General features: G+C 40.2%; 1 protein-coding gene across 13 annotated transcripts in view; it reads right to left on the reverse strand.

Moving 5' to 3' along the window:
- MLIP (muscular LMNA interacting protein) overlaps window positions 1-25,755 on the reverse strand; it is a 301,520-nt gene that overhangs the window by 218,931 nt on the left and 56,834 nt on the right. Inside the window, exon 1 of one of the 13 annotated variants that reach the window (XM_088831296.1) lies at window positions 23,170-24,428. The exons of the other annotated variants lie outside the window; for them this stretch is intronic. Coding sequence (XP_088687422.1) covers window positions 23,170-23,187 — 18 coding nt within the window. The 5' untranslated portion in view covers window positions 23,188-24,428. Of the gene's footprint in view, window positions 1-23,169; window positions 24,429-25,755 lie in introns of those variants that run through there. 13 annotated transcript variants of the gene reach the window in all.

Raw genomic sequence — 25,755 nt, forward strand, 5'->3', positions numbered from 1 at the left:
TCATGTCTGGTTCTTTTGAGACCCCACGGACTGTAGCCTGCCAGGTTCCTCTGTCCATGGCATTTCCCAGGCAACAATACTGGAGTGGGTTGACATTTCCTTCTCCAGAGAATCTTCCCAACCCAGGGATCAAACCCACGTCTCCTGCATCGGCAGGTAGGTCTTTAACCACTAAGCAAGAAATATGATATAGTTTAATCTCCAGTTGTGATTTAGTCTATTATGTTCGAATTAAAAATACAGCTGACTTGAGTGTTTTTTAAAGACATTTTCTAAAATTTTTGAGTATTTTAAATAATTTTGAAATAAAGAGCATTATTTTCATCATCACACAATTGTTAAGGTCTCTACCTGAATGCTTATGTAAATATATCTGTACTATTTGCTACCTGTAAACATCCCAACATGGAGAAGGCAATGGCAAGCCACTCCAGTACTCTTGCCTAGAAAAATCCCATGGATGGAGGAGCCTGGTAGGCTGCAGTCCGTGGGGTCGCTAAGGGTCAGATACGACTGAGCGACTTCACTTTCACTTTTCACTCTCACACATTGGAGAAGGAAATGGCAACCCACTCCAGTGTTCTTGCCTGGAGAATCCCAGGGACGGGGGACCCTGGTGGGCTTCCACCTATGGGGTCACACAAAGTCGGACACGACTGAAGTGACGCAGCAGCAGCAAACATCCCAACAAGAAAGATTAAATGACTTAATTGAGAAGCAAAGGATAATAATCATTGAATAATGCTGAAACTGCCTCAAGAAGAAACAAATATATCTCCTCTTTCTAATAAACAAATAAAGTGGTAGAAAACTATAAATAAAATGAGTGAAATTGTGACCTCTGGGCTCAGACCTGGAGACACAAAGATAATTCCTAGGATGCTTGGAAGACAATGAACGTGAAGTGACCTATCCAGTGTGTTTGTGCATTAATCAGGGCAGTGAAGGCTGCCTGGGGCAGCATACATCACTGACATCTGTGTGATGGCAGGTACGAAGAGGACGGTCACGTTGTCCTCCTCCCTGTGATGTCTCCTCACCTCCAATCACATCTTCCACCTTAACCACTCTGGGAGTTGACATGGTCCATCGATCTGGCAATGGACTAGGAGACACACACCTGACCCCACTTAATCCCAGATTTTCAATCTTGGCTTTGATATGTGAGTCAATAAAATATTGTTTCAACCTAAACTATATAAAAGTTTGATTTGTATCACTTATCCAGTTCTAATGAAAATCATGAAGATAGTTAATGTTTCATGGCTTCCTGGGTTTTCTCAGTCTCTGCCTACAATGTTCAAGATATAGGCTGTGTACAGAACAGCTTTTATCTTCCTGACTTGAATATTAAAAGCATAGAACTCACTGTGGGCAATTAGCCTCCTAACCTAAAAGAATCTCAAAATGCTGATGGTTTGTTTAGAAGAGAAGAGTAAAACTTAGCCTAAACTTGGAAATAGTGATCAAACCTAATTGTAGAGAATGAATTGAAATGAGCTGATGATTTTAAAGAAGGACAGATTTTTTAAGTCCCGAAGATGGTGGAGGAGCAGGTGGACATGGAGTACATCTTTCTCCGTGGATACATCAGGAATACACTTTCAGACACAGAAATACATGCAGAACACCAGCTGAGAATGGGCAGAAGCACCTGACCAGTGGAAAATAATATACAGAACCACACAAAACTCAGTAGGATGAAGGAACTAGGGGGAAAAACAGGAGTGTTAGTAGGACCGGAACTGCTCTCAGCGGGTGGGGGAACTGATGCAGGGGTCTGATCCCCACAGAGAGACCATTGTCTGAGTCAGTAAGTGTTAGTCGCTCAGTCCCACCCAGCCCTTTGTGACCCCATGGATTGCAGCCCACCAGGTTCCCCTATCCATCAGATTTTCCAGGCAAGGATACTGGAGTGGGTTGCCATTTCCTTCTCCAGGGGATCTTCCCAACCCAGGGATCAAACGGAGGTCTCCTGCACTGCAGGCAGATTCTTTATGGACTGAGCTACAAGGGAAGCCTGTGGCAGCCTAAATGCAATGAAAATCAGACAGTCCTTGCCACAGCCATACATACCCCAGACAGGAACTCCGGTCTTCTGGAAGGTGCAGGCTAGGAGCAGGAATTTAGGGATTGTGGAGCAATCCCAGGGTGAGGGCTGCTGTTGACTGCAGAGAGACTTATCGAGGGGATGTGAGGGAGGAGACTATGGTAGGAAATGCCTGTGGAGGAAAGCTGGGCAGCCATGGAAGCAAGGCGATACTGCTGAGTCATGCGTAGCGGGTGGAGCCATCACCATAGCCTCTCTCTCCCCACAAGCCAGCATCGGCAGCTGAACAATAAAGACGCTGGCCCATCAAACGCCTGACACACTGAACTACAGAGCAGGGCCCCTCCCAGGGTGCCCCTTTAAGTGCTGGACTCGCGGAACAACAGAGAAGGACCCCAGGCAAGGGAGCCCTCTAAGTGCCTGAATGGGCGGAGCTATGGAGAAATACAGGACAAAGAGGCCTTCTGATCACCAGCTACAAGAGGCTCGAAAAAAGACTCTGATAGGGCCATAACTCCTGTGGCGGAGGCAGTCCATGTCCCTGCACAGTTGGCACCACCAGGGTCCCCACAAGCCAAGTAGCTGTGCCACCTACATGCTCAACTCTCACTGGGGCAGAGTGGCCACAGGCAAAAAATGTCTTGCGTCTACACACACAGGGTCGCTTTGGTCGTGTCCAACTCTTGGCAACCCTGTAGACTGTGGCTGTCAGGGAGGAAGATTCTCCAGGCAAGAATACTGGAGCATATTGGCTGGTTCCCATACCCTTCTAGAGCACTGTATTTCCTGCTGCCCTAGCCACCAACTCCCCTGAGTACCTGGTGCTGCCAGAACCCCTGCAACCCAAGCAGCTGCACCACCTCCACACCTGGCCCTCACAGGGGCAAACCCAAGTCCTCCAGGGAAGCCTCAGGAGCAAACCTCAGTGGACAACCCACATGCAGAGGGTGGTCTGGAAATAAAACCACAAATGAAACCCAGGGGCATTGTGGCTAAGGAAGAAGACTCAAAACCTTCCCACCAGCTGTACAAACTGCAGATTAAATCCACACAGACAACTAGGCAGACTCTGTGTCTATGGAATATATAAAAAGACATTGAGAGCTCCCACAAAAGAAAACACACTAGTTCTGATAGCTGTGGACATTGGAGGCAAGAACACACAGGAGTAGGACCAGATTAGAACCTGAGCAGCCCCCATGGCAGGCCCAGAGATCAGCTCAGTGTTGGAGGGTGTCCTAGGGAGGTGAGGTGGACTGTGACTCCCAGCGAGGGAAAGGACTCTGACAGCAGTGACTGGAGAAAAACACTTATTATTCGTATGTTTTCACTTGTTCTGTAGATTCTTCTGGATTTTTCCTTTCCTTTTTCCCTCCTCTGTTGTAGTTGTCGATGTTATTGACACTATGAAACCTAATTAAGCTTCTGAGCTTTTTTTTTCCTCAGTCACATTTTTCATCATTGTTATTAATCTCTGCCTCTACACCGGGCTTTTACAGTTCTGTGGAGTTTCCTTTTACTTTTCTCTTTTTAATTTTAGTTTTTTAAACCTATTATTATTATTTATACATTTCCCCCTTTGTTTGCTTTTTCTACTATTCTTTTCCCCTTGCAGCTAATCTTTAATGTATATAAATCTTCTTTATCTACCTCTATTTAACTTAGCATATGAATTCTTTCTTTTCTTTTATTTCTTTCCTTTCCTCTCACCAATGGACAGATCATCAAAACATAAAATTAATAAGGAAACACAAATTTTAAACAATACATTAGATGAGACAGATCTCCTTGATATTTTCAGGACATTCCAACCAAATGAAGAATATACCTTCTTCTCAAGTGCACATGGAACATTCTCCAGGATAGAGAACATCTTGGGTCACAAATCAAACCTCAGTAAATTTAAGACAATTGAAATCGTATCAAGCATCTTCTCCGACCACAATGCTATGAGACTAGATATCAAAACTGTAAGAAACACAAAAGCATGGAAATTAAACAATCCATTTCTAAATAACCAACAGGTTACTGAAGAAATCAAAAGGGAAATAAAAAAATTTCTAGAAACAAGCGACAGTGAAAACACTACAACTCAAAACCTATGGGAGGCAGCAAAAGCAGTTCTAAGAGGGAAGTTTATAGTAATACAATCCTACTTCAAGAAACAGGAAAAACATAAAATAGACAACCTAACTTTACAGCTAAAACAACAGGAAGAAGAAGAACAAAAACCCCCAAAATTAGCAGAAGGAAAGAAACCATAAAGATCCGAGCAGAAATAAATGAAAAAGAAATGAAAGAAACAATAGTAAAGATTAATAACACTAAAAGCTGGTTCTTTTAGAAGATAAACAAAATTGACAAATCTTTGGCCAGACTCATCAAGAAAAAAAAAGAGAGAAGAATAAAATCAACAAAATTAGAAATGAAAAAATAACGGTTACAACAGTGCAGAAATACAAAGGATTATAAGAGACTATTATGAACAACTATATGGCAATAAAATGGATAACCTGGAAGAAATGGACAGATTCTTAGAAAAGTTCAATCTCCCAAGACTGAACCAGGAAGAAATAGAAATTATGAACAACCCAATCACAAGTACTGAAATTGAAGTTGTGATCAAAAATCTCGCAAAAAAAACAAAAGCCCAGGACCAGATGGTTTCACAGGAGAATTCTATCAAACATTTAGAGAAGAACTAATGCCTATCCTTCTAGAACTCTTTCAAAAAATTGCAGAGGAAGGAGCACTTCCAAACGCATTCCACAAGGCCACCATCACCCTGATACCAAAACCAGACAAAGAGACACAGAAAAGGAAACTACAGGCCAACATCACTGATGAACATAGACGCAAAAATCCTCAACAACATTTTAGCAAACAGAATGCAGCAACACATTAAAAAGCTCACACACCACGATCAAGTTATTCCAGGGATGCAAGGATTCTTCAATACAAGCAAATCAATCATGTGAGACACTATATTAACAAGTTGAAAGATAAAAGCCATATGATCATCTCAATAGATGCAGAAAAAGTCTTTGACAAAATTCAACACCCATTTATGATTAAAACGCTTCAGAAAATGGGCACAGAAGGAACCTACCTCAACATAGTAAAGGCCATATATGATAAACATGCAGGAAATATTATTCTCAATGGTGAAAAACTGAAAGCACTCCCCCTAAGATCAGAATAAAACAAGAGTGTCCACTTTCACCACTATTATTCAATGTAGTTCTGGAAGCCTCAGCTACAACAATCAGAGAAGAAAAAGAAATAAAAGGAATCCAGATTGGAGAGAGGGAACAAGATGGCAGAGGAATAGGACGGCGAGACCACTTTCTCCCCCACAAATTCATCGAAACAACATGTAAAAGCTGAGTAAATTCCACAGAACAACTTCTGAATGCCGGCAGAGGACATCAGGCACCCAGAAAAGCAGCCCATTGTCTTCAAAGGGAGGTAGGAAAAAACATAAAAAAGAGAGGCAAAAGAGGTAGGGACGGAGCTCTGTCCCGGGAAGGGAGGCTTAAAAAAGAGAAGTTTCCAAACACCAAGAAACACTCTCACTGGCGAGCCTGTGGCAAGCCTTGGAACCTCAGAGGGCCACATAACTGGGAGGAAAAAGAAAGAAATAATTAAAACCCACAGATTACCCACCAAATGGTAACTCCCAGCAGAGAAGCAGTGCAGATGCCCGCATCCGCCATTAGCAAGAGGGGGCTGGGCAGGGAGGAGCCGGCTGAACTGCTTATAGAAAGGACTGGGCCTGAATGCTGCGAGAGCAATCTGAGAGAACTAACTGGGGATAGCAAAGCAGACTGTGGGATAGCTACCCCACGAAAAGGCTGAAAGCCCTAAGACTCCGCCAGCCCCGCTGATAGAAAAAAGGACTGAGCAGAGCTAGCCGGCTTCAGTCAGCCCATCCCTCACCGAGACAGGCAGGGGAGGGCAGCCAGAGCCGGAAGGGGGCAACCGCGGCCCCAGAGAGGCATCCAATACCAAACTGCAGGCAGGCTTCGTTGCTAACCAAGACTTCATGGGTTTCTGACCTGTCAACATCCGCCTGAGAAGGTGCACCAGCTGTACACACAGAAAAACGAGTGGGAGGGACCAGGGAGGCGATAAGTCGCAGCAACGCGCTCACCAAACACCTGAGCTGCTCGGACCGGGGAAGGCACAAAACACAGGCCCAACCAAGTCTGCGCCTTTGTGGAGTACCCGAGAACCTGAACCTGAGCCGCTCAGACCTGGGAAGTGCATACAACCCGGCGCCGGCCTCAGACAGTTCCCAGCAAAGCAACCTAGAGCCTGTGCAGTGTAGACTGGGACAGCACACGTGCTGTGAGCGGGGGCAAGCCCAGTGTGGCCAAGACGCTGTGAGCACTCCCCACAGACACCAGAGATATTTGTCTGCAGCGTTCCTCCCTTCCCAGAACAGGACTGAACAACTGAGACTTAAAAAGTGTCCACAACCACCCCCTAGTGTCAGGGCGGAAATTAGACACTGAAGAGACCAGCAAACAGAAGCTAAAACAGAGGGAACCACCTTGGAAATGACAGAGAAGTCTAGAGGCTACTCCAAGAATAAGACCGAAAACCAGAGGCAACAGGCTTAAGCCCGAATCCTGAGAACACCAGAGAACTCCTGACTCCAGGGAACATTAATCGATAGGAGCTCATCAAACGCCTCCATACCTACACTAAAACCAAGCACCACCCAAGGGTCAACAAGTTCCAGAGCAAGACATACCACGCAAATTCTCCAGCAACACAGGAACATAGCCCTGAGCTTCAATATACAGGCTGCCCAAAGTCACTCCAAACCCACTGACATCTCATAACTCATTACTGGACACTTCATTGCACTCCAGAGAAAAGAAATCCAGTTCCACCCACCAGAACACCAACACAAGCTTCCTTCACCAGAGAAACTTGACAAGTCACCTGTCCAACCCCACACACAGCGAGGAAACTACATAATAAAGAGAACTCCACAAACTGCCGAAAGACGGAAAGGCCACCCCAAGCACAGCAACGTAAGCAAGATGAAGAGGCAGAGAAATACCCAGCAAGTAAAGGAACAGGATAAATGCCCACCAACACAAACAAAAGAGGAAGATATAGGGAATCTACCTGATAAAGAATTTCGAATTTTGATGGTGAAAATGATTCAAAATCTTGAGAGCAAAATGGAGTTACAGATAAATAACCTGGAGAAAAGGATTGAGAAGATGCAAGAAAGGTTTAATAAGGATTTAGAGGAAATAAAAAAGAGTCAATATACAATGAATAATGCAATAGATGAGATCAGAAACACTCTGGAGGGAACAAACAGTAGAATAACAGAGGCAGAAGACAGGATAAGCGAGCTAGAAGATAGAACTGTAGAAACAAATGAAACAGAGAGGAAAAAAGAAAAACGAATTAAAAGAAATGAGGACAATATTAGAGACCTCTGGGACAATGTTAAACGCTCCAACATTCGAATCATAGGAGTCCCAGAAGAAGAAGACAAAAATAAAGACCATGAGAGAATACTTGAGGAGATAATAGTTGAAAACTACCCTAAAATGGGGAAGGAAATAATCACCCAAGTCCAAGAAACCCAGAGAGTCCCCAACAGGATAAACCCAAGGCGAAATACTCCAAGACACATATTAATCAAATTAACAAAGATCAAACACAAAGAACAAATATTAAAAGCAGCAAGGGAAAAGCAACAAATAACACACAAGGGGATTCCCATAAGGATAACAGCTGATCTTTCAACAGAAACTCTTCAGGCCAGGAGGGAATGGCAAGACATACTTAAAGTGATGAAAGAAAATAACCTACAGCCCAGATTACTGTACCCAGCAAGGATCTCATTCAAATATGAAGGAGAAATCAAAAGCTTTACAGACAAGCAAAAGCTGAGAGAATTCAGCATCACCAAACCAGCTCTCCAACAAATGCTAAAGGACCTTCTCTAGGCAGGAAATACAGAAAGGGTATATAAACTCAAACCCAAAACAATAAAGAAAATGGCAACGGGATCATCAGATCAGATCAGATCAGATCAGTCGCTCAGTCGTGTCCGACTCTCCGCAACCCCATGAATCACAGCACGCCAGGCCTCCCTGTCCATCACCAACTCCCGGAGTACACTCAAACTCATGTCCACAGAGTCGGTGATGCCATCCAGCCATCTCATTCTCCGTCGTCCCCTTCTCCTCCCGCCCCCAACCTTTCCCAGCATCAGAGTCTTTTCCAGTGAGTCAACTCGTTACATGAGGTGGCCAAAGTATTGGAGTTTCAGCTTTAGCATCAGTCCCTCCAATGAACATCCAGGATTGATCTCCTTCAGAATGGACTGGTTGGATCTCCTTGCAGTATAAGGGACTCTCAAGCGTCTTCTCCAACACCACAGTTTTAAAGCATCGATTCTTTGGTGATCAGCCTTCTTCACAGTCCAACTCTCACATCCATACGGGATCATATTTATCAATAATTACCTTAAATGTAAATGGGTTGAATGCACCAACCAAAAGACAAAGGCTGGTTGAATGGATACAAAAACAAGACCCCCATATATGTTGTCTACAAGAGACCACCTCAAAACGAGGGAAACATACAGACTGAAAGTGAAGGGCTGGAAAAAGATATTCCACGCAAACAGAGACCAAAAGAAAGCAGGAGTAGCAATACTCATATCAGATAAAATAGACTTTAAAACAAAGGCTGTGAAAAGAGACAAAGAAGGAAACTACGTAACGATCAAAGGATCAGTACAAGAAGAAGATATAACAACTATAAACAATTATGCACCCAACATAGGAGCACCACAATATGTAAGACAATTACTAACAAGTATGAAAGGGGAAATTAACAACAATGCAATAATAGTGGGAGACTTTAATACCCCACTCACACCTATGGACAGATCAACTAAACAGAAAATTAACAAGGAAACACAAACTTTAAATGATACAATAGACCAGTTAGACCTAATAGATCTCTATAGGACATTTCACCCTAAAACAATGAATTTCACCTTTTTCTCCAGTGCACACGGAACATTTTCCAGGATAGATCACATCCTGGGCCATAAATCTAGCCTTGGTAAATTCAAAAAAACTGAAATCATTCCAAGCATCTTTTCTGACCACAATGCAGTAAGTTCAGTTCAGTTCAGTCACTCAGTCGTGTCCGACTCTCCGCGACCCCATGAATCACAGCACGCCAGGCCTTCCTGTCCATCACCAACTCCCAGAGTTCACTCAAACTCATGTCCATCAAGTTGGTGATGCCATCCAGCCATCTCATTCTCTGTGTCCCCTTCTCCTCCCGCCCCCAATCCTTCCCAGCATCAGAGTCTTTTCCAGTGAGTCAACTCGTCGCATGAGGTGGCCAAAGTATTGCAGTTTCAGCTTTTGCATCAGTCCTTCCAATGAACACCCAGGATTGATCTCTTTTAGAATGGACTGGTTGGATCTCCTTGCAGTCCAAGGGACTCTCAAGAGTCTTCTCCAGCACCACAGTTCAAAAGCATCAATGCAGTAAGATTAGATCTCAATTACAGGAGAAAAACTATTAAAAATGCCAACATATGGAGGCTGAACAACACGCTGCTGAATAAAGAACAAATCATAGAAGAAATCAAAAGAGAAATCAAAATATGCATAGAAATGAATGAAAATGAAAACACAACAACCCAAAACCTCTTTGACACTGTAAAAGCAGTGCTAAGGGGAAGGTTCATAGCAATAGAGGCATACCTCAAGAAACAAGAAAAAAGTCAACTAAGTAACCCAGCTCTAAACCTAAAGAAACTAGAAAAGGAAGAAATGAAGAACCCCAGGGTTAGTAGAAGGACAGAAATCTTAAAAGCTGGTTCTATGGGAGGGTAAATAAAATTGAAAAACCACTAGACAGACTCATCAAGAAACAAAGGGAGAAGAACCAAATCAATAAAATTAGAAATGAAAATGGAGAGATCACAACTGACAACACAGAAATACAAAGGATCATTAGAGAATACTATCAGCAATTATATGCCAATAAAATGGACAACTTGGAAGAAATGGAAAAATTCTTAGAAAAGTACAACATTCCAAAACTGAACCAGGAAAAAATAGAAAATCTGAACAGACCCATCACAAGCATGGAAATAGAAGCTGTAATCAAAAATCTTCCAGCAAACAAAAGTCCAGGTCCAGACGGCTTCATAGCTGAATTCCACCAAAAATTTAGAGAAGAGCTAACACCTATTCTACTCAAACTCTTCCAGATAATTGCTGAGGAAGGGAAACTTCCAAACTCATTCTATGAGGCCACTATCACCCTAATCCCAAAACCTGGTAAAGATCCCACAAAAAAAGAAAATTACAGGCCAATATCACTGATGAACATAGATGCAAAAATCCTTAACAAAATTCTAGCAATCAGAATCCAACAACACATTAAGAAGATTATATATCATGACCAAGTGGGCTTTATCCCAGGGATGCAAAGATTCTTCAATATCCACAAATCAATCAATGTAATACACCACATTAACAAACTGAAAAATAAAAATCACATGATTATCTCAATAGATGCAGAGAAAGCCTTTGACAAAATTCAACATCCAGTTATGGTAAGAACCCTCCAGAAGGTGGGAATAGAAGGAACATACCTCAACATAATAAAAGCTATATATGACAAACCCACAGCAAGCATTATCCTCAATGGTGAAAAACTGAAAGCATTTCCCCTAAAGTCAGGAATAAGACAAGGGTGCCCACTCTCACCACTACTATTCAACATAGTTCTGGAAGTTTTGGCCACAGCAATCAGAGCAGAAAAAGACATAAAAGGAATCCATATTGGAAAATAAGAAGTAAAACTTTCACTGTTCGCTGATGACATGATCCTCTACACAGAAAACCCTAAAGACTCTACCAGAAAACTACTAGAGCTAATCAATGAATACAGTAAAGTTGCAGGATATAAAATCAGCACACAGAAATCCCTTGCATTCCTATACACTAATAATGAGAAAATAGAAAGAGAAATTAAGTAAACTATTCCACTCACTGTTGTAACGAAAAGAATAAAATACTTAGGAATATATCTACCTAAGGAAACAAAAGACCTGTACATAGAAAACTATAAAACACTGGTGAAAGTAATCAGAGGACACTAATAGATGGAGAAATATACCGTGTTCATAGATTGGAAGAATAAATATTGTGAAAATGAGTATACTACCCAAAGTAATTTATACATTCAATGCAATCCCTATCAAGCTACAAACGATATTTTTCACAGAGCCAGAACAAATAATTTCACAATTTGTATGGAAATACAAAAAACCTCAAAGAGCCAAAGCAATCTTGAGGAAGAAGAATGGAACTGGGGGAATCAACCTGCCAGACTTCAGGCTCTACTACAAAGCCACAGTCATCAAGACTGTATGGTACTGGCATAAAGACAGAAATACAGATCAATGGAACAAAACAGAAATCCCAGAGATAAATCCACACACTTATGGACACCTTATCTTTGACAAAGGAGGCAAGAATATAAAACGGAGAAAAGACAGTCTCTTTAACAAGTGGTGCTGGGAAAACTGGTCAGCCACTTGTAAAAGAATGAAACTAGAACACTTCCTAACACCATACACAAAAATAAACTCAAAATGGATTAAAGATCTAAATGTAAGAACAGAAACTATAAAACTCCTAGAGGATAACATAGGCAAAACACTCTCCGACACAAATCACAGCAGGATCCTCCATGACCCACCTCCAAGAATATTGGAAATCAAAGCAAAAATAAACAAATGGGACCTAATTAAAATTAACAGCTTCTACACAGCAAAGGAAACTATAAGCAAGGTGAAAAGACAACCTTCAGAACGGGAGAAAATAATAGCAAATGAAACAACTGACAAAGAATTAATCTCCAAAATATACAAGCAGCTCCTGCAGCTCAATTCCAGAAAAGAACTAAACAGACATTTCTCCAAAGAAGACATACAGATGGCTAACAAACACATGAAAAAAGGCTCAACATCACTCATAATCAGAGAAATGCAAATCAAAACCACAATGAGATACCATTTCACACCAGTCAGAATGGCTGCTATCCAAAAGTCTACATGCAATAAATGCTGGAGAGGGTGTGGAAAAAGGGAACCCTCTTACACTGTTGGTGGGAATGCAAACTAGTACAGCCACTATGGAGAACAGTGTGGAGATTCCTCAAAAAACTGGAAATAGAATTGCCATATGACCCAGCAATCCCACTCCTGGGCATACACACCGAGGAAACCAGAATTGAAAGACACACATGTACTCCAGTGTTCATTGCAGCACTGTTTATAATAGCCAGGACATGGAAGCAACCTAGATGTCCATCTGCAGACGAATGGATAAGAAAGCTGTGGTACATATACACAATGGAGTATTACTCAGCCATTAAAAAGAATGCATTTGAATCAGTTCTAATGAGGTGGATGAAACTGGAGCCTATTATACAGAGTGAAGTAAGCTAGCAAGAAAAACACCAATACAGTATACTAACGCATATATATGGAATTTAAAAAGATGGTAATGATAACCTTGTATACGAGACAGCAAAAGAGACACAGGTGTATAGAACAGTCTTTGGGACTCTGTGGGAGAGGGTGAGGGTGGGATGATTTGGGAGAATGGCATTGAAACATGTATATTATCATATGTGAAATGAATCACCAGTCAGGTTTGACGCATGATAAAGGATGCTCGGGGCTGGTGCATGGGGATGATCCAGAGGGAGGATAAGGTGGGGAGGGAGGTGGGAGAGGGGTTCAGGAAGGGGAACTCATGTACTCCCGGGGTGGATTCATGTCACTGTATGGCAAAACCAACCAATATAATATTGTAAAATAATTAGCCTCCAATAAAAAAAATAAAATAAAAGTTGCTGGGAGAATAAAAAAAAAAAAGGAATCCAGATTGGAGAAGAAGAAGTAAAGCTCTCACTGTTTGCAGAAGGCATGATACTATACACAGAAAACCCTAAAGACAGTATCAGAAAATTACTAGAGCTAATCAGTGAATTTAGCAATGTTGCAGGATACAAAATCAATACACAGAAATCACTTGCATTTCTAGATACTAATGATGAAAAATCAGAAAGAGAAATTAAGGAATAAATCCCATTCACCACTGCAACAAAAAGAATTAAATATCTAGGAATAAACTTACCTCAGGAGACAAAAGAATAAACTTATCTCAGGAGACAAAAGAACTGTACACAGAAAATTATAAGACGCTAGTGAAAAAAATCAAGGATGACATAAACAGATGGAGAGATACTCCTTGTTCCTGGGTAGGAAGAATCAATATTGTGAAAAATTACTATCCTACCAAATGCAATCTACAGGTTCAATGTGATCCCTATCAAATTACCAGTGTCATTTTTCACAGAATGAGAACAAAAAATTTCACAATTCATATGGAAACACAAAAGACCCTGAATAACCAAAGCAGTCTTGAGAAAGAAGAATGGAGCTGGAGGAATCAACCTTCTTGACTTCAGATTATACTACAAAGCTACAGTCATCAAGACAGTATGGTACTGGCACGAAAACAGAAATATAGACCAATGGAACAAGATAGAAAGCCCAAAAATAAACCCATGCACCTTTGGGTACCTTATTTTTGACAAAAGAGGCAAGAATATACAATGGGGCAAAGACAGCCTCTTCAATAAATGCTGCTGGGAAAACTGGACAACTACATATAAAAGAATGAAATTAGAACACTTCCTAATTACCATACACAAAGATAAACTCAAAATGGATTAAAGAACAGAATGTAAGACCAGAAACTATAAAACAATAGGAGGAAAACAGAGGCAGAACACTCGATGACATAAATCCAAGCAAGACCCTCTATGACCCACCTCCTAGAGTAATGGAAATAAAAACAAAAGTAAACAAATGGGACCTGATTAAACTTAGAAGGTTTTACACAGTAAAGGAAACATTAAGCAAGGTGAAAAGACAGCCCTCAGAATGGGAGAAAATAATAGCAGATGAGACAACTGACAAAGGATCAATTTCCAAAATACACACGCAGCTCATACAACTCAACACCAGAAAAACAAACAACTCAATCTAAAAGTGGGGAAAAGACCTAAACAGACATTTCTCCAAAGAAGACATACAGATGGCTAACAAACACATGAAAAGATGCTCATCATCCTTCATTACTGGAGAAGTGCAAATCAAAACTACAATGAGATATCACCTCACACCAGTCAGAATGGCCATCACCAAAAAGTCTACAAACAATAAATGCTGGAGAGGGTGTGGACGAAAGGGAATGTTCTTCCACTGTTGGTGGGAATGTAAATTGATACAGCCACTAGGAAGATGGTATGGAGATTCCTTTAAAAACTAGGAATAAAACCACCATATGACCCAGCAATCCCACTCCTAGGCATATACCCTGAGGAAACCAAAATTGAAAGAGAGACATGTATCCCATTGTTCACTGCAGCACTATTTATAGTAGCTAGAACATGGAAGAAATCTAGATGTCCCTCAACAGATGAATGGATAAAGAAGTTGTCATACGTATACATAATGCAATATTACTCAGCCATAAAAAAGAACACCTTTGAGTCAGTTCTAATGAGGTGGATGAACCTAGAACCTATTATACAGAGTGAAGTGAGTCAGAGAGAGATAAATATTGCATTCTAACGCATATATATGAAATCTAGAAGAATGGTTCTGAAGAAGTTACTTACAGGGCAGCCGTGGAGAAACAGACATAGAGAATAGACTTGTGGACATGGGGAGAGGGGATAGGCTGAGATGTGTGGAAAGAAACGTTCATCACCATATGTAAAATAGGTAGCCAATGGGAATTTGCTGTGTGGCTCAGGAAACTCAAACAGGGCCTCTGTACCTAGAGGGGCAGGATGCGGAGGAAGACGGGAGGGAGTTTCAAAAGGGAGAGGGGTATGTGTGTACCTATGGCTGATTCATGCTGAGGTTTGACAGAAAACAACAAAATTCTGTAAAGCAATTATCCTTCAATAAAAAATAAATTAATTTTTTTAAAAGGACAGATTTTATGTCTATTTCTAAAGAAACTGCTACCTTAAGGATTCTGCAGAAGCTGTTGAAGGTTCATTAGGTACTGTTCTGAAAGAAAGAGTTAAAGTGCCAGTTTCAGATTTTCCCCTTTGTTTTCTTTCTGAACTATGTTTTATTGAATGTTCTGGGCATTTAATGTAATGACAACTGTGAAACAGTATGTCAAACTCCATTTCTTTCTTCTTTTATCAATTTCAGTATATTTGATTAATTCAGCTACATACACACTGTATCCTGAATTAATCTTAGTGTCCTGCTACAGATCAAATGCCAACTCATGAAATTTAAAATTCATGAGTGCTTCTCACATTAATCTCAACCTCCATCTCTCCTAGAAGAGATTATGCCTCAATAAGTACATGCCTTTGGGAAAATTACAGTGCCTTTGCTGTCCATAATGATGTTGGAATTTCATAAGGTTTCCCAAATATTTTCATGTGTCAATGCCACTGATGAAGGCGGAAAAATGTACATAATTCATTTTGAAAAAAATCTCATCTGCTTTAAAATGAGAATGGGGCTTTTTTTCCTGTAGATATCACTGACATTGAATACTTAGGTTTGAGATAAATCATCCCTTCATCACAGCAATCTCTCTCTCCACTTCCACATTATTTTTTTGATAAGGCATCACTTTCTACTTAGTATTGTATTGATCTGCAGTCATGTTTATCCTCCTTATTTAACTAGAAAGTCACTGAGAGCTCTGAGTGTGGTTTTTACATCTCTGGAGCAATCGTGGCACCTGATTCAGGGCTTTGGACAATGAGGAAGTTTCTTAAGTGTTTTCTGAAGTAACAAATCACCTGCAAACCCAATCTATTTCTCATTAAATTATAATAATATAATGCTGGAAGGAATCTTTATTGCCTTCCCTCACTCAGTATGAATCTAACTCTGTTTAAACTGGCCTTCCTAAGTAAGGAAATTTTACAGTGTGTTACACATTGTGATCTAAACCGCAGAAAGTCCTCTTGCCTCTAAATATTCAGAAATGTGTGTTACTATGGATACACACAGACTCACACTTCTTAGAATTTCCTTTTAAAATGAGTAAAGAAGATGCCATCAGTCATTCATACATCAATTGGAGTTAGTCAAAGTATTTCTTTCCTGAAAACCTCAGGAATTAGGATAAAAGGGGTTTATGAGCCAAATATATTGCACACAGTTAATGCTGATAGAAACAGAAATTTGCTTATTGCTTTTAGAGGAAGACCTGGCTATGTCTGTGAACGTACATGCTGATACATAGAAATGTTCATGCCTTTAGCCTAATAATCCAATGTTTGGAATCTGTTTTTAGTAAATGATGTGAAAATGAAAAAATGAGCATTTATAACAGTATTTTAAGAGTCAAATAATACCGAGCCAAAAAATCAATAATAGAAAAGGTATTTGATATTTATATAAAAATTTGATGACTGACTCTACAGCTAAGATAAATGTAGAAAGGATACAGAAAATGATGCTGAATGGACAAAAGAAAATATGAAATTATATATATTTTTATTACAACTACATATAATTTCATTGGTATGAAAACTGGAAGAGATCATCCAAAAAGAATTACCTATATAGTTATCAGAGTTGGAAATCCATTCTGAAAATATTATTGATAAAGCAAAAACTATTAAATCTGCAAAAAGCTTCAGGTGAGGACCAGAAGTAGTATATAAACTTATATTGACTAAGTATATTGGAGGTGGCCTGGACTAGGGAGATCGATCCTGGGTGTTCATTGGAAGGACTGATGCTAAAGTTGAAACTGCAATACTTCGGCCACCTCATGCGACAGGGTTGACTCACTGGAAAAGACTCTGATGCTGGGAAAGGTTGAGGGCGGGAGGAGAAGGGGACAACAGAGAATGAGATGGCTGGATGGCATCACTGACTCTGTGGACATGAGTTTGAGTGAACTCCGGGGATTGGTGATGGACAGGGAGGCCTGGCGTGCTGTGATTCATGGGGTCGCGGAGAGTCGGACACGACTGAGCGACTGAACTGAACTGAACTGGACTAGACATTTCATGAAGGGCTGCAGCAGCCCATAGAAGGAATAATATCGAAACCCACAAGACTGGAGGACACCAAAATTAACCCAAATGTTTCAAATGCTATTTAAGATTGACCTGCCTGAAAGATCCCAGAGTTACAACTTCACTTAGAATTAATCTAAGTCTCAGTGGTATATTCTCCCTTATAGTTTCTCTAATGCCTTTATGCTCTAGTTTAAGACTTCTGTGATTGCTTTTCCCTAGGAAGAAACAACGATTTAGCTAGAATTCATACTCAGTGCAATTCCTTTAATACATTTAGTTGTTATCTTTATATATGCATCTAAATCCTCTTTAAAATAGTAAGAAGTCTCTATCCTTGATTCCTTTTAACTAGAGGTAACTCTGATTAAACAAGAAATGATTCATAATAATTTAGTCCTAATAACAATAGCAAACACAAAATGAGTGTTTATCGGGCAGCATTTTGGGAGTTTGGTATGGAGCAGCTCATTTTCATCACATAACAATGAAATGACACGAGTACATTCATAGTTTTCAGATTAGAAAATCAAGGGAGAAAGAAATTTATTGCCCCAGATTTTCTAACTAGTTTGAGCAGAGCTGCGGTTTATGTACCAAACATCTAAATGAAAAGCCACTCAATCACTTTCAATTCTACCTCTCTTTAGGCATTAACTCCCTCCTGCTAAAAAATCATGAGGGAGTTAATAATTATCATAGCAACATGGAAGAACTCTATTAAGGGAGATCTCCTGAAGGGCTTGCTAATTCTAGATTCTCCCAAATCTGTACTCAGAAGTAATTATGATACAGTGTGTTATACAGTTAAACTCCCTAATACTTTAAAAATTATCAGTTGCTGAAGATGAGTTATTTGGCACTGTGTCAATTATCTCCTTTGTCTCCAGTATTCCTGAATCTCTTCTTCCTTCCAGATTCTTAATAGTTCCAAAGAGCTACAAATTGACCTTGACTCACATAAGGGGAGAAATGTTTATCTTGTGGTTTTTTTGGAGAGGTTTTTGAAAGAGACTTTGAGTCTCAAGAGTGTGTAACACACACTCTTCCTCACTGTGCTGATAAATTAAATCTCCATATCACAGTGGGCACTGATGCTTTTGGGGAAGAAGTTGAAGGGGACAAAACTCCTGGCTTCTGTATTTTAGCCACCAGCAGACAGTGACCTGATACTATGAAAATTTGCAAACTTCTAATGCTCCTTTCTCCAGAACTGAATAAATTAATCACACACCCTGGGCTATAAATCAATGTGTGCCTTGTTGTTGACTCTTGATTCTGAGGATTGATTGGAGTTAACACAGAAAAACCAATGAGGAAAAATTAGGCAGGTCCACCATAATTTCTATCTCTTATTTTTATGATTTTCTTTTCTTTTAAGTCAAAATTATCCCCAATCATATGGGTTATTTCCAAACTAGAGCCAACAGCTTTTAGGAGTCATAAAAGCAGAATTCATTCATATTAGAACCTCAAGCAAGGGAAGTCCAGTCAAGGTACAATTTTTAAAATGGCTTACCTTATTTCCAATGAAACACTCACTGGAATTTCTGAGAAAGCAAATTACTTAATTTAAATCTATAAATGATCTTTCTGACTCTTCATCTGTACCAATTAACTGTTCAGGGTAGAATTCTAAAAATACCCAATGCATTCTCTAAAAGTACCCATTGCCCAATATCTACCTTCGGCAATAAAATTTGGAAGATTTTTGCTCTCTGCATTAACAAAGCTCACACATATGCACGCATGCGTGCGTACACACACACACACACACACACACACACCACTTTCCCAACTCTGCCACCCCTGGAACACAGGATATAACTGATCATGTCTATTTTTTTTAAGTTTTAGCTTTTAGGCTAAATCTATGTTAAGCAGATTTACTTACCATAATAAAGTTTAACTAAATAAATACAAATGGTTTAAATTGCTTAATACCTATTTGCATTACAAATTACACTGTACAAGTTACAATTACATTGTAACTAAATGATGAGCAAAGAAATTAATTCTATGGACAGAGTTTGTATGCAGTCTTCCCAGGTGGCTCAGCGTTAAAGAAACTGCCTGCCAATGCAGAAGACTCGGGTTATTGGGTTCGATCCCTGGGTCAGAAAGATCCTCTGGAGGAGGAAATGGCAACTAACTCCAGTATTCTGGGATAATCTCACGGACAGAAGAGCCTGGTGGGCTATAGTCCATAGGGTCTCAAAGAGTCGGATACTACTGAGTGACTGAGCTTGATGGCTTGACAGAGTTCGTATGCCATTGTTAAATACTCGATGGACATGACTTTGAGTGGACTCCAGGAGTTGGTGATGGATAGGGAGGCCTGGCATGCTGTGATTCATGGGGTCGCAAAGAGTCAGACACGACTGAGTGACTGAACTGAACTGAACTGAACCATTGTTAAATATGCCAAGGTCATAATATCTTTATCATATGCAAAATATTTCCTCCAAATATTACAAAATAATCCAGCTTCAAATGGAACTTTTGTCCAATTAAGTTTTCAAAGCACACATACATTCATACCAGTTGACAAAACAGTTTTCAGGTTAAAAAAGAAGCAAGGTGAGGGGAGAAACGTCAGCAAAGTGAGGGATCACAGGAAGAAGAAAAAGGTCTCATACGTTGGCCCATTTTCATTCTGGCCCTGAACATTCATTTGTCATTCAACAAACATTTACTGAGAACCTACTAAGTGGCAGACACACAATCTGGATCCCTGTTTAAAAATATACAAAGAAACAACTTTAAACTTGAATGTTTCCTTATTTTCATTTGTTTGCCAATGACCATAGGCAATTTCTTTCATTTTTTTTTTCCACTTTAAAGACATGAGAAATGGATATTAAAGTTAAGCCAGGATTAACAGAGGCTTAGAAAGGGATTCTGTTGAGGAGTGAGTAAGCGCTTCTGTTCCTCACCTCTCTCTTCTTTCCCATCCATCCTATGACACTCCTGCGGGCAGAAAATGAAAGGGCCGCCCTTTTCAGGAAAAAGTGTGTAAATCAGATTGCAGTTAAAAGTTCAGAAAAGTGAGCAAGTGGAGACTAGCCTGGACTGTAGATCATCAGAAAGTCTAAAGCAGATTTGACTTCGTCTAAAGTAGATCTGACTTCTTTAGAAACCTTTTATAGGTTTTTAAAGAAGCCTGAGTTATTATAAAGGTGCTTTTAGGGCTACTGACCTGACTGTGATTCACAGAGTGAAATGGTCAGAAAGAAAGTCTCTTAAAATATTCTGTGATATTAGCTGTAGGGGATAGATGGATTGATGGATTAAATTCAAACATTTCAGAGAAAGGTTTGTCAGAACTTGACAACAAATTGGGAGATTGGGACTGACCTATATACATTACTGTGTGTGAGACAGGCAGCCAGTGGGAACCTGCAGTGTACAGCACAGGGAGCTCAGCTCATGTTCTGTGGCGCCCGGGAGAGGTGAGAGGAGGGAGGGAAAGGAGATCCAAGAGGGGTGGGATATATGTGAACATATAGCAGATTCACTTCGTTGTACAGCAGATATGAACACAGCATTGCAAAGCAACTCTATCCACCCACCCCTCAAAAAAAAAAAAAACAATGTGAAGACACTTACACTACTGAACTGCACACTTATAAATGATTCAGTTCAGTTCAGTCGCTCAGTTGTGTCCGACTCTGCGACCCCATGAATCACAGCACGCCAGGCCTCCCTGTCCATCAGTTATGATTGCTGCTAAGTCACTTCAGTCGTGTCCGACTCTGTGTGACCCCACAGACGGAAGCCCACCAGGCTCCCCCGTCCCTGGGATTCTCCAGGCAAGAACACTGGAGTGGGTTGCCATTTCCTTCTCCAGTTATGATTGAGTGGTAAAAAAAAAAAAACCTATTATCTCTAAAAAAATGTATTTTGGTTGATGTATTACAGTGTCTACCAATCTATATTACAGAAAGCGTCTCCCATATAGGAGGCTGAAGGAGTTCCAGAATGAAGTTTTAATTTTATCAACACACACCCAAAAGAACTTGACAATGGAGAGGAGTGGCGGATAGGGCAAGGGGAGAGGTGATTGCTGTGATTGGGACAGTAAGAAAAGAGAGAGCCAACAGCAAGAGAGCTAACACTCGAGGAGAGCATTTGGATTTGAAGTAAGGAATACTGCAAAAAGTTTCCGAAGTTCTAATGCTGAAAGCAATTTGTTCTCTGCTCTGGTCCATTGGCTCCCATCACTCAGATGGGGAAGGACCAGAATTGATGACTCGCAAGGCTATTACCTTGTTTATCACAAAGGTGTCTGATGTAAAATCAGGTCAGCTGGAAAAGATTTCAGAAATCTCCTAAAATGAAATGTTTTAAATGCGCAGAGTGAAAATAAGTACATTTCAAAGCAAAGATTTTTAAACGAGAGTGGCTTTAAAAAGAAAAAAAAAAAATGGATAGCACCAATTTGAGAGAGTAATGGGATTTGTCACAAATACCTGAGCAACCCCATTGCTCCAGGACTTCTAAACTGACCTTCGATTTTTCTTCCCTCCCCTCGGGCCTCTTCCTCTAAACCCATGTGACACTGACCCTTTGACTTTGCCTTTCACACCTGCATTGTTAATGTTATTATAATTTGCATTCATTTTTTCCCACTAATTCCTTAGTGGAAACTCTCTGAAGGCAGGAATGACGCTGTACTCATTTTTGTATCCAGATACTGACACAGTGTTTAATACATAAGAGGTCTCATTTTATTCAAGACTGTCTATTGGAATATAACTACTTTTCAGTGCTAGTTTCTGCTGTGCAGGAGGAGAATCCATTATCCTCACACATACACCCCTTCCCTCGTGGCCCTTCCTCACAGCCCCCACATCCCGCCCTCCAGATCACCACAGACTCTGAGCCTTCCTCCCTGTGCTTTAGAGAATCCCAGTAGCCGCCTGTTTTACCCATGGCAGTACATCAATCCCAGTCTCCCAATTCAGACCACCCCCGGGACCCACATGTTCTTTCTCTACGTCTGCATCTCTATTCCTCCCTGCAAACAGGTTCATCAGTACCATTTTTCTAAATTTCATATACACGTGTTAACACGGGTTAATACGGTATTTGTTTTTCTTTTTCTGACTTACTTCACTCTGTATGGCAGACTCTAGGTCCATCCACAGCTCTACAAATGACCCAATTTTGTTCCTTTTTATGGCTAATATTCCACTGTATATATGTACCACACCTTTTTTATCCCTTCGTCTGTCAATGAACATTTAGGTTGCTTCCATGTCCTGGCTATTATAAACTGTGCTGCAATGAACACTGGAGTGCATATGTCTTTTAATTTCAATTTGTATGTTTTGTCTCTGGAATTACTAAATTATTCTAAGGTTGGAGCCCAGTACCCTGCATAAAGCCTTGAGCAAAATGGAATAATAGTCAAGGAGGTTACTTTCGTATTTTGTATACAATCAGGAAAAACATACACTATCACATTTGATCTTCAAGGCAGTCCAGCAAGCCAAAGTTTCACTCTCAGATATGGATAAGGAACAGATGCATATTTTAAGCCATCAACTCAGGACTACACGGCTGGCAGGCACTATTTGGAGCTCAGCTTCCTCTTAATACAGGCTGGTCCACTGCTTATTTGGAACTTGCCCTCAGGACAAGTCACTCAATTAACTGAACCGTCTTCACTTTCTTATCTCCATCTTCTTCCTGAACCAGTTGCTTTTCTACCAATAGATAGACATACTTGCAAAACAGAAGCAAGTTGGGAGAGCTTCAAGGGGTAAAATTAACAACTGTAAAAATGAAAGTCACTGAGTTGTGTCCAACTCTTTGTGACCCCAGGGACTGTAGCCCACCAGGCTCCTCTGTCCATGGAGTCCTCCAGGCCAGAATACTGGAGCATGTAGCCATTCCCTTCTCCAGGGGATCTTCCCAACACAAGTATCAAACACAGATCTCCTGCTTACAGGCAGATTCTTTACCATCTGAACCACCAGGGAAGCGCAAATTGTAGATGACAGTTTCGAGTGACTCAGACACTTCCCCAAGACAGCTCAATCCCCTTCGATCTTTGGTAAGCTTCCTCCCATTGTCCACATTGAACCTGAAGAAAATTGTCAAACACAACACAGATGTAAATTTTTTTACTTCCCAAAATTGATAAAAGCCTAAACTTCTGTCCTTAGTAAATATCCCTAGATATTTCTTCCCTGTCTGTCCCAATCTGATTGCCTCCCCAGGGCATTGTGGCTAAATACATACATTGGTTTGTGTGTCTTCTGTCTGTATCAAATATATATATATTTTTTTCTCTTCTATCCTTATACTGTGACTGAATCTTTTTTTAATTCTCTCCTTTTCCAACCTTCTTCCTGTTAATTATTGTCCTTACTAAGTAATTTTTTATTCTGTAAACTCTTTTGAAATGATCTACTTCCAAAAATAAGATACTAGAACAACTGCTACTTTTGCAACCCTTGATTAATGTATTGTATTTCAGAGCAAACAAAAATGTTTCTCACCTCCGTTCCTTAGATTTCCTTTTCATCTAAAGATGCTGAGGGACTTCCCTGGTGATCCACTGGCCAAGACTCCATGCTCCCAATTCAGGGGGCCTGGGTTCAATCCCTGATCAGGAATCTAGATGCCACTTGTCACAACTAAGAACCTGCATGCTGCAATGAAGATCAAAGACCCCACGCGCCGAAACTAAGACTCGGCACAGCCAAATAAATAAATGTTTTTAAGTGAAAAAATAAAGACACTAAAACATTACTGATATATATACGACTGGGCTCCACAGCACAGCTCTGGTCGAGATGCAAAGTGGGAGCCACAGCTCACAACTCTGACCTCCGCACAGAATCACTAAACAGGGCACCAGAAGGACGTTCTCATCCAGCTGAGGGCCACTTCCTGTGCTCTCTGACCTGGCCCTTTGAAGTCACTTAGGAAGGTGGGCTATAACAGTAAAAGGTCAAATTACATCACAAGTAAATAACATCTTCCCTAAGATTTCTTACATCTCAGTTGAACTCATTAGGGAAAAAAGAGTCATTAAAATATTAATAACTATGATTTAGGAGAAGGCAATGGCAAGCCACTCCAGTACTCTTGCCTGGAAAATCCCATGGATGGAGGAGCCTGGTAGGCTGCAGTCCGTGGGGTCGCTAAGGGTCGGACACGACTGAGCGACTTCACTTTTCACTTTCACACACTGGAGAAGGAAATGGCAACCCACTCCAGTGTTCTTGCCTGGAGAATCCCAGGGACCGGGGAGCCTGGTGGGCTTCCGTCTATGGTGTCACACAGAGTCGGACACGACTGAAGTGACCTAGCAGCAGCAGCAGCATGATTTAGGAAAATGTCATTTAACCATGAAGCGCTTTCGAATTTTGGCAAGAATGCCATGTATTTAAGATGTAACACTGCTATCTTTTAAAAGCAGAGTAGATAACGACAGCTTTCAGTGGCTCTGGAGGCATCTAGGCATTTCTGGGGCATATTTGAAACTACATAAGATTTCTCCAAACATGATAACAGATTATGTCAATTCCACTTTTCCATTGCTCTAATTCTCCCCATTTATAAATTGAGTGTCATAATGTTATACAAGAGCATTTCATTGACAATCTTAAAAAATCTTTCAACAGAAGTCGACTTTTTAGACAAAATCTTGGGAGAAATCAATACATACCCACTGTGAATGAAATAGGTCTCATGGTCAATCTAGGTTCAAAATATTTTGAGAAAACACCCATTGGAGAAAAGAAACTAAATATAATCAGGCTAATGGAGAGATAGTTCCATTCATAAATCTAAGTGATAAAGAACAAAGTCAGACTCTTCTCTCTAAACAACCATTAACTAGCTAGCCAATCACTAGAGATGAGGGAGGGAAGGACTGAGAGTTTGGGATTAACAGATGCAAGCTAGTGTATATAAAATGGATAAAGAATAAGGCCCTACTGTATAATACAGGGAGCTATAGTCAATATCTTGTGATAAACCATAATGGAAAACAATATAAAAAAGAATATACATACGTATAGATGAATCACTTTGCTGTATAGCAAAAGTCAACACACTGTAAATCAACTATACATCAATAAAATTTCTTTTATCTTTTTAAATAATTTTTTTAAATGCTAGCCTTTAATCATGCCAATAATAGTAACTCACTATTTATGGTCAGCAGATATTTAAAATAACATTCCCTGATGATTTCAGAGTTGGTCACTGACTAACTTTGTGACTTTGCACCTTTATGTCATTTCCATAAAATAAAAATTTTGCAGATGTCTTTCCCTTCTTATATTTCAAAATTTTATCATCAAACTTTATTTCCTATGTATTTTTATTCCTCATATAAATTTTAAAAAGTAGGGAAAATCACTACAGCATTCAGATACGACCTATATCAAATCCTTTACGTTATACAGTGGAAGTGATAAATAGATTTAAGGGATTAGATATGATAGAGTGCCTGAAGAACTATGGATAGAGGTTCATAACATTATATAGGAGGTGGTGATCAAAACTATCCCCAAGAG

The sequence above is a fragment of the Moschus berezovskii genome, chromosome 23, assembly GCF_049115385.1.
Source record: "Moschus berezovskii isolate FMDL1 chromosome 23, NW_MosBer_1.0, whole genome shotgun sequence".
Lineage (NCBI taxonomy): Eukaryota > Metazoa > Chordata > Mammalia > Artiodactyla > Moschidae > Moschus > Moschus berezovskii.